Source organism: Elgaria multicarinata, chromosome 9, assembly GCF_023053635.1.
Source record: "Elgaria multicarinata webbii isolate HBS135686 ecotype San Diego chromosome 9, rElgMul1.1.pri, whole genome shotgun sequence".
Taxonomy (NCBI): Eukaryota; Metazoa; Chordata; class Lepidosauria; order Squamata; family Anguidae; genus Elgaria; species Elgaria multicarinata.
This window is the reverse complement of record NC_086179.1, coordinates 27,339,374-27,349,514: the sequence shown is the minus strand read 5'-3', so window position 1 is coordinate 27,349,514 and position 10,141 is coordinate 27,339,374. Positions and strand designations below refer to the sequence as shown.

Genomic DNA, 10,141 nt, shown 5'->3' with positions numbered 1-10,141 from the left:
TTGAGTGTTGAGAGGCTCAAGTGGCACTGCCTGGTCTCGCCTGGCTGATCCTTTTTCTCACAATGTATCTGTCTTCTTTTAAGTGCAAATTAAAGGATTGAAGTTGCAAAGCTTGTGCATGTGTGTTTTAATGGTTTCTGTTTCTGTGTTCTGTGACTGTCAGTGGAAAGTTCTGCTTAGCCTTTGGCATCAAAAGATTGCTGTGCGCAGGATTTGAATTAAACTGTTACGATTCGGGGCTGCAGGGGAAAGAGAGTAAGTGAATAAAGAAGAGTAGCAAAGAAAGTGGTGGTGGGAGCTCACTGGAATAAAGTGCCTAAGTGGCAAGGCTGTGGGTAATTTGACACAGTCTTTTCTTGATAAAACAGTTTTGTTGGAGGGATTGGAAAGAGGAGCCAGTGGCTTGCCTAGGAGGGGAGGAGATAAAATCCAGAAAAGGAAATCTGCATTTAGAAGCAGTATTTGCATGCAGATTTTATTCCCCTACCTTTGCGTGTAAAGAACATGTGCATCGTAATGTTAAATAATGTCCATCCCACACTTCGTTGTTTTCGTTTGGACTCATTCTAGTGCATCTAGTTACACACAACTACATGCCACTAGAGTGGTTGTGCGGCTGCAGACGAGTAAGAATTGCTGTAGATTTCGTATGGCGGTGCTTTACTGGCAATAAAAATAAGCATGGGTCATGTAGGTTTGGGGTGGGTAGCGTAGCATTGCAAAGAAACAGCAAAATGATCAGTATATACATGTAACTTGTCCCAATGGGCAGTAACCGTGTCATTCCATTAGCGCAAATGACGTTGTGCTAATGGAAACTAGATTTGGATTATGCGCAAGAGAAGAGTCCTACTGAAGCTACGTTTGTGTAGGCAGTTTTGCATTATGCTTGTGCAACCCATTGCACAGCTTTTTGTACATTCTGCTTGGGTTATGCCACTGCTGTGCACCTGTGCTTGCAACTCCTTGCGCAACAGAAAGATTCAGCAGAGTTCAGCTGGCGCTATTTCAGTTTGTGGAATGTCACCATTAGATACTGCCTGTTACCTTCAAATGAGAAAAGCATTTATTCGGAGTTTGCTGTGTATATTCTAGCAGTTCCATGCCATCATATTTGCCATTATAGTAGAACCCAAGTCTCATATCAGGTAACGTATTTCTATTTTGGGTTTTTGATCCTTCAGCACACAGTGGCTCTGAATATTAGACGTTCCATCTGCCTGTACCCAATCACAAGGGCCGACTTTAAAAGTGAGGCCTGCGTTCTCAGGAGCTCTTAGGGTGTGCATGCATGGGAAACCACTCAAACCCATTTTGTGACAAAAACTGAGGCATGAGGTAACAAGTGTGAATAGTGGCAGTCTTTGGAAGCACAACGCTAACTGCTTTTTCCAGATATTATGTGCCTATGGATGTCTTCTATTTGAAGCATGAGTAGATAGAGATGGGCATAGACTGAACTGAGCTATAATGTGACTCGTGGCCATTGACAACTCTAAACGATGTAGAAACAAGCAGTCTTTCAAATTGCTTTTATTTCGCAAATGTAGATAAGTGTGAATTAAAAGTTTAGCAGATGTGAAGCAGGTGGGCGTTTTAAATCAATAATAGCAGTATAAAATGTTCTCTTAAGAAAAGTGTTAGTCATCCACACATCACAAATTTCCCTAGCTACTTTAAAAAGTACAGCTTTCAGTTGAGACAAAATAAGAATTCCCTGAAGACGCTTCATTATAATAATCAATCATAGCAACAGATCTTTGGTTTTGCTTTCTGCAGTTACCATGAATGTTTGTGTTAGCATCTAGTGTACTCTGATGTTGAGCAAACTGCAGCCAAACAATGCATATCCTGAAAACGTCAATATTTTTGCCCCCTTGCCTGCTCTGAGATCCTGCATGAATGTAAAGTTGCAAACTAGCAGATGCACTTTTTAAGCTGTGGTATTGTGTTGGTATTTGTGGTTGAGCATATGAAAGCCAAGCTATATGTGTTAAACCACATGTCTGCCCAGCTCATGTATCAAAAAGAGGGAGGGGTGTCTGTCAGTTATGTACATTGAAAGGGGTCCTACAGGTGAAGAGAGGTTAACCTTTCCTGTCTGACCTTCCTGCAGCTGTTGATAGAACCTGTTCTCCCCACTCCCAGGCTGGCCATGTTACTAGGAGTAACCTGAGTTAGGAGAAAAGTGCCCAAAGCAATGGAATGGAGTGTGTTTAACTACCTATTTATGTCTTTTATTTTTCTTTAATGCAAATCAGTCTTCCCCAACCTGGTGCCCTCTAGATGTGCTGATCATGCTGGCTAGGAATGAAAAGCATTGCAGACCAATACATGTATGGGGAAGGCTGAAGTAGACACTGAACCCCCACCCATTTCATATATAATCGTGGCAAACATTAAGTAAATATGGCTTCCTGTCATGTCCAGTTTAGCCCCAAGACTTAACCACTGGTGCATTCTGAACCACTTAGGCCTCTGCATTCATAAGGGAAACTCAAGTCCCGGTTATTGTAAATTATACATTTTCCATTTTGGAAAATCCCAATTTGCGTTGTACTGTTCCAAATTATTCCTGTACCCCAGGAGGTTATTGTGGATTTATGTCTATAGCAGCACTAGTAGCACCAGTATAAGTCTGTTTAGTAACTGCAATGGAGGATGCAATCTAGAATCTCAAGCACTGTGGAGATGTCATTCAGATATATTTGTTGCTTTCTTCTCCTTTCCACTAGGTGACACTTGAGTAAACAAACATCTTAGTTTTACTTGGAAGGTTAAGTTCCAGTTGATTGCTATAGAAATAACATCTGAGTGGAAGTGTTTGGGGCTGCGGCCTTAACTAGTTCCAATTCCAGGACTTCAGTTTAATCAAGTTGTCTATTACTGAGGACGGGCCGTGCATCAGCGGTGGAGGATGTGTCTTGCATGGATAAGATCCCAGATTCAGTTGCTGGCATAAGTTAAAGGATCTCTGGTAGCATGGCTGTGAGAGACGTCTGCCTGAAACATTGTAGGACTGCAGCTAGTTGTAGTAGATCTATAGTGTTAGGTTAGATGCACCATTATTCTGACTTGGTACAAGGCAGCTTCATATGTATTCCGACAAAGGGGCTGTTCAGACAACACGCTAACCCACACTCCATGGCTGAGTGTGGGTTGTTGAACTGTGCATCGTTTGGTTGAACTGTGGGTTAGTGTGTAGTCTGAATATCTGCAGGGTGGCTGGTTAACAGTGCAGTATGGCTTATTTTCTCAAACAAGCCACCTTGAAAACCCATGATTTGTTCAGGGTGTTCAGACAACACCCTAACCCATGCCTTATAGTTTAAAAAGTTAGAAGAAACACATTCCAAATCCTAGATAAGTCTACAACCAGTTACAACCACAAAGCACCACTGTGAATGAGGTAAACTTGTCATATTTTGTAAACTTGCTTTTTCTACAGTGATAGCTGCCAAAGGCTGATTTTGAAAACAATGGTAGGTATCATAGAATCATAGAATAGCAGAGTTGGAAGGGGTCTACAAGGCCATCGAGTCCAATCCCCTGCTCAATGCAGGAATCCACCCTAAAGCATCCCTGACAGATGCTTGTCCAGCTGCCTCTTGAATGCCTCTAGTGTGGGAGAGCCCACAACCTCCCTAGGTAACTGATTCCATTGTCGTACTGCTCTAACAGTCAGGAAGTTTTTCCTGATGTCCGGCTGGAATCTGGCTTCCTTTAACTTGAGCCCGTTATTCCGTGTCCTGCACTCTGGGAGGATCGAGAAGAGATCCTGGCTCTCCTCTGTGTGACCTTTTAAGTATTTGAAGAGTGCTATCATGTCTCCCCTCAATCTTCTCTTCTCCAGGCTAAACATGCCCAGTTCTTTCAGTCTCTCTTCATAGGGCTTTGTTTCCAGACCCCTGATCATCCTGGTTGCCCTCCTCTGAACACGCTCCAGCTTGTCTGCGTCCTTCATCTTCAAGTGCCCTTTTGATGCCTTGGTTTTAAAAGACTCATTTAAGTTTCTATACCTGCTGGTCTAAGCTCTTTACAGAGCAATCCTAACAGTGAGGCAGGAGGATCCTAAGGTGGAGGGAGCCATTACAGGCTTATGGCGGAAGGGAAGGAGAACTGGCACTTTCCTTCCTGTTCCATTTTGGGGGTTTTATGATTTCCCTCCCATTGGAACTATTACATTACATGTTGGGGACATGTCTGTCCACGACATCCCCACCACCACCACCACTATCTTGTGCCTCTATTGACACTAGAGCTCCAGCATCAGAGAGGCAAAGGCAGTGAAAGTTCCTGCAGGGGGTTGAAGGTAACCTGGCTTAGGAGGGGGAGGGCAGAATTTCTGTAGGGCAGAATTTTATACACAGATGCTCAAGATAGCCAGCCACTTTTGGGCTGAAGATCTCCGAAAGCTAGGCTGGATGTGATCTGGGAGTGACAGAAGAGGAAAAGGAACCGCACCCCACCCCAAAGCTGAATAACCAAAAGGACAGGAAAAGGCTCCGATTGTGGTGCAGAAATGAAAAAAATGACTCGTAATATGCCTGAGATACTATTTTTTAAAAAAAATATTTTCAAAGCAAAATGCATGATTTATCTTGTTCTAAAAGCAACAGCTAAATCAATTCACTTTGAGAATGCTCTTTGTTCTTGCAGCTGCTATTAGTTGATCAAGGTTTCTTTTTGACCCCAGAAGACGATTGGTTTCAAAATGCACCAAGATTTCCATACACTTTATGAAATACCTGAGGTTTTCCCTCTCCTTTTGGTCCCAGACTCCACTGCAGAAATAGAGCTAGAGTTGCAGAATTTAGCACTGTGACAGCACCGATCTCATACAGAAGGCCTTGCCTAGCACACCCTTCTCAAGCCATGCGCTACCTAAGGAACAAAAAGTTGGGTATTGCCACAAGCACCCTAAGATATAAGAAAGTAAGTGTACAAAGATAAACTTGAACATTTTTAGGAAACACATGGTGAAATTTCAGATACAACAGGGGAGATCTCTACAGGCTTGGGCCTTGAAGATCCTGAATAGTCTTTTCCATGGTTGACAGGAACTACATTTTGGAAAATGTGCTTGATTTACAGCATTTATACATGTCAAAGAACTCAGCTTTGGTTCCCTCCTCCCTTATTTTAGTATGGAGCATAAGCCTGTACAGAGTAAGTCTCACTCTGTTGATACAAACAGCAGAATACTATAGAAGTATGGTCAGAGACAGTCCCATTGAGTTCAGTGGGACTTGCTTATAGATAAGGATGTATAGAATTTCAGGTTAATTTGGGAAAAGTTACTCAAATATGCCAGGGGTCATGGGATTGTTCAAATAGACTTGAGTCTGTGTTGTTGACCCAAAACTAAAGGAGCAGATGTCAATATCCAATGGTTTGGACAGTTTTTATACAGTTTTCTCTACAGCCGATTCAGACACTTGAGGAATAAGTAACCCTAGAAGCTAATCGGAGCTCAAATGAATCTCAACGGTTCGATTTGGATGAGCATTTGAGGCTTCAGAAACTATGGTTGTTCCCAGATTCATAAATCATGGTTTTGAAGCTGGGAACAAAGATCTTGGCTTGTATTAAGCTAGAGCTTCCCATTTTGAACTGAGAAATTTTGGCTTCATCTTGGCTAGGACAATAAGTCAGGGTATGAACTCTTTGCATATATGAATTGGCTCTCACGGGCAGAGATTGTATTGTTTTAAACCTTAAAACACACTAATGTTCCTGGGACAGCCAGATTTTGAGAACAGCATGTTCCAATATATCTGCTCCCTAAAACCTCTATTTTTTTCAAGGCAGGTTACATGTAGAAAGAGAAATCCTAGACCAGCATGTTTTCAGCATAGTAGTAATACATCACAGAACATCTTCTCCTTAGAAGGCACACAGTGTGGTGATTCTGCTCTATCGAGGAAGCAACTTGATGTAGACACCTTTTTGTGGTCCTAGTGTGCTTTGAGATTTCAGCTTCAAAGGAATCTGGGCAGAAGGTGCAGAAACAGAACATGAATCAAGTTACATTATGCTCTCCTCAAGAAGATATGTGTAGTTGTCAAGGGATGCAAACATTTCACATTGGCGTCAACACTGATTTCATTTCGACGCCAAGTAAAAACATGGCTTTTTAACAAAGCCTTTGATGGTTAAAACTGGCATACTGTTTTAACTGCTTTTAAATTATATATTGTTTTAACTTGGTTCATGGTTTAATTTGTTTTTAACTGTGCATATTTATTGTTTTATACTGTATGCTTTTATCTGTACGCCGCTCTGAGATCTTAATGATATAGGGCGGGATATAAATGTTTTAAATAAATAAATTATGCTGGATGTGTTCTAGGGCCGACTCTCAGTGAACATGGGCCCTAGAACACGGCTAGTGCACAGAAGACCTAGTGCACTCTGGATCATTACCCCTCCTTCCCAGAATCCTTTGCAATAAGCAGCAGCTCCATGCCAGATGTACAGAGCTTCCTCCCTGGCTACATCCATGTGGAAAAGATTTCTATGAAGGCAGAAAGCATGAAAAGCACTGGGTAGAAAGCAGAGTGCCAACTTCCCCCCTTTCAAATATTGGCTTGAGGCCCACATAAATGTGCTAAAGACAAACTAAAAGGAATTTCAGCAGGAGCTAGTTTTTTTAAAAAAGTTCTCTTCTATGTTAGCAGCCTAAGCAGGAAAATGCAGCACAGGTACAAACCTGGGTCTCCGGGCAGCTTTTGAACATGAACTTCTGCAAAATCCTTATTAATGTGATCTTTACTCCCATCAAAGCCAGCTCCACACCAATGCAGCCGCGAGGGCCTGCCCCAAACGGGAGATAAGAGAAGGGGTGGCGCTGCTTCTTGGCCTCCACTGTAAACCTAAGGTAAGGAGATTAAAAAGCAGCATGAGCAATGGTCTTCCTTTGGAAAGATTAAGAGGTCAGTGGCCAACATGCATCTTTGGAGTTCAGAAGATTGTGGAAGCAACAGCAGACAGCACCCAGGGGCGAATTGTGTACCATGTAGCTACTGCTGCCAGATTCAACAAAGTGAGAGGAATAGTGGAACATCTTCCATGAGAAGAAACATTACGGCAAGGAAGCCTAATATGTGGGGTGGGTGGGGATACCCTTCTGGGCAAGGGCATGGTGTCTGGCTAGAGAGTCTTTTCTGGATCCATAATGTAGTCAACTGCTAGTGAAGGCAATAGTACGGAAAAGAAAAGGGGGGCTGTGCAAACTTTGGACCTAGGATTCGAAAATTCAAATCACAATGGCCATTTTATGACAGATCCACTTTTAATGCAAAGCTGTAGGCCCCCATGTAGCCTACAACTCCCAGCATGTACATGTACTCGCCACCGCCATCCTCTGCGCCATCGCCCGCTGCCAGCAAGATCGTCCGCCTCGAGATTGGCCGCTGCTGGAGATCACAATGACAGAGACCAACCTTGCGGAGGAGGAGGAGGAGGCTGGTCTCACTGGCATCAGGCGATGGTGCAGAGGACTGGGGGATGGTGGTGAGTACACATACGTCGTTCAAATTGTTGCATGGATGGCTGTGTCACAGCAAGGATGCGTGGACTGCATCTCAGTGGAAATAATGCAGAAGGCAAAGTAGAAGTGCATTATTTTATTGATTGACATGATTTGATTTAAACCCACCTGTCCACCAAGAAATGGCACTCAAGGCAGTATCAAGGACTGTATAATCAAAATAACTCTAAAGTTGAATATGGCCTCACTCAGGTGAACACAAGAGGGCACTGTCATCTAGACCTTAGAGAAGGACTAGTGGAGAAACCAAGGGGACAAACTTGCGCATATTTAGGCAGAAAAAAGTCCTACAACTCCCAGCACTGCCCAGCCATGCGTAGGATTACACCCCAAGAGAATTACTTCTGTCTCTACTTCACAAATCAACTTTTCTTTCTTTCTTTCTTTCTTTCTTTGCCATGTGGGAAATAGCATTTGATTTGATTGGGGCAAAGAAAGGAAAACCAGCAGCCCACATACCTCTCAGGAATAAACTTCTCTGGTTCTGGCCAGATCTTTGGATTGTAATGGAGGTGCCCAACAGCAATTTCCATGATAGTACCACTAGGTATATGTTGTTTCAACACTACACAGTCTTTTGCTGCTTCCCGGGTGAACCTGCGAGAGCAAAGGTTGCATACTGAAGAAATAAGACCGTAACGGCAGTGAGAAGAAGTTCCGGAAGAAGCCTTTGCATGTAAACCATGAAAGAGGAAGAAGAATAGACAATATGGTGCCCATGGGCACAAATGTGCCCCAGGTACCTTTCTTGGTGCCCGCCAAAAATCTATCACTCCCACTTTTCTTTTTCAAAATTAATTCATTTTCTTTCCAGCAGTTGCCATTGCTATGAAATAGGTTTGTGTTTGTACTGAAAACTCTGGATTCAAAGGAATTGTTAACTGTGTTGGGAGTCAGACTCTACCTCTGTCCTGTACTCCAGCTTTTGGGCAGGTTGCTTGTCTTATGTCGCACCTTCCATAGCAGCCATTTTGTGGTGGTGCCCAGGACAGCTTCCCAAGTTGACAAATGTACCCAGGGTCCCCAAAAGGTTGCCTAGCCCTGGTATGGCTAAGATTACTGAACCAATAATAGATCAAGCTTAGGGAGCATGTTTCAAGAATGCGGCAGCCCAGTTGCTTGTTGCGACCTGCTGTAATTTTGACAGTACTTAAAATACCTTGATTGCCTTCCAATTTTATTGCCAGGCCCGACTGAAAGTATTGGTTAGAACTAGGGCCGAGACAAAAGTTCTAAGGTGAGAACCTTTGCCTGGAAATGCCAAAGCGAGCCACACCCCCATCAATTTTCAGAGGGGTCCTGTGGTGAACTTGGCGAGTGGGGCTGAAACTGACCTGCAGCGTAATTCATACTGGCGGCTGCTTGTTGTCGTCCACCTCCCCCCAGAATGCATCTAGAATGATACTACACAATGGCATCGTGTCGTTCTGAAGGGGGAAAGGAAAGGAAAGGAACCTCTCGTGCAAGCACTGAGTCATTACTGATTCTTGGAGGGACGCCAGCTTTCGCTGACGTTTTCTTGGCAGGCCTTATAGCGGGGTGGTTTGCCATTGCCTTCCCCGGGGCATTATTACCTTTCCCCCAGCTAGCTGGGTACTCATTTTACCGACCTCGGGAGGATGGAAGGCTGAGTCGACCCGAGCCGGCTGCCTGAAACCAGCTTCTGCTGGGATCAAACTCAGGCCGTGGGGAGAGTTTCAGCTGCAGAAACTGCTGCTTTACCGCTCTGCGCCACACGAGGCTCTCTGAAGGGGGGCTTTGGGGAAATAAAATGTCATTGCATAGACTCGTTTAGGCACAGTGTCGGCAACAAAATTGTAGGTTCCAGAAAAGGCTCTGCTGCTGTATGTGAATGCCCTCCATTTTTTCCACCATGCTCCTGAAAAATCCCTGAAATGTCTCTCCTAATTTTTCTGGGAGTGCAGCACCAGAATTGGATGGCCATTTTGATTCAGCCTTAGTTTGAATCTCTAATGCCCTAAAAGCCTGGGACAAGGACAACTGAATGATTGCCCTTTTCCCCTATGCTGAGAGCCACAGCCGAGGCCCTGCTCCAGGAGCTGCTGCCTTATTTCGTGTTTATTTGTAACATTTATACACTGTTGAATATAATAGAATCTCTCAGTGGTTCACAACATTAAAAACCTTCCACGCTCCCTTTTCACCAAGGGCCTCCTTTGCCCTTTTCCCAGCCATAAATGCTTGGCATCAACACTGCTATCCTTTAGGAGCCAAGTTAAAACTTCTGGTTTCCCCTGCTGTTGAGATAAGATAATATGGTCCTGCTTCTGCTATTACTAATTGTTAATATTTTAGGTGGTTTCGTTTTAAACGGTTTTGAAAGTTTTTGTTTTAAAGTCAAATGTAAGCAGCCTGGAGACCTGCTGGTAGAAAAGCAGGGCAGATATTTTTGAAATAAAACAAACCATTACCTCACGAAAGCCTGCTGCTATCGTATCGTACGGCCCAAAGGGGCTGGCAGTTATCCCCAAGGCTTGCTTGGAAGGAATATGGTACACTAGATAGTTCCTTTTCAGTGCTCTGTGGCTTCTCTCAGAGCAATGCCTTTCCCCAAATAAAACCTAGTTT

At 43.7% G+C, this 10,141-nt stretch overlaps 1 protein-coding gene across 1 annotated transcript in view; it reads right to left on the bottom strand.

Annotated features, from left to right (window-relative positions):
- Window positions 1-3,966: 3,966 nt before the first annotated feature.
- The window catches only part of TBXAS1 (thromboxane A synthase 1), a 290,659-nt gene continuing 284,484 nt past the window's right edge, over window positions 3,967-10,141 (bottom strand). The window contains exons 12-14 of the mRNA XM_063133347.1: window positions 8,012-8,149; window positions 6,713-6,875; window positions 3,967-5,991 (exon numbers count right to left, since the gene is read on the bottom strand). Coding sequence (XP_062989417.1) covers window positions 5,917-5,991; window positions 6,713-6,875; window positions 8,012-8,149 — 376 coding nt within the window. The 3' untranslated portion in view covers window positions 3,967-5,916. The remainder of the gene's footprint in view (window positions 5,992-6,712; window positions 6,876-8,011; window positions 8,150-10,141) is intronic.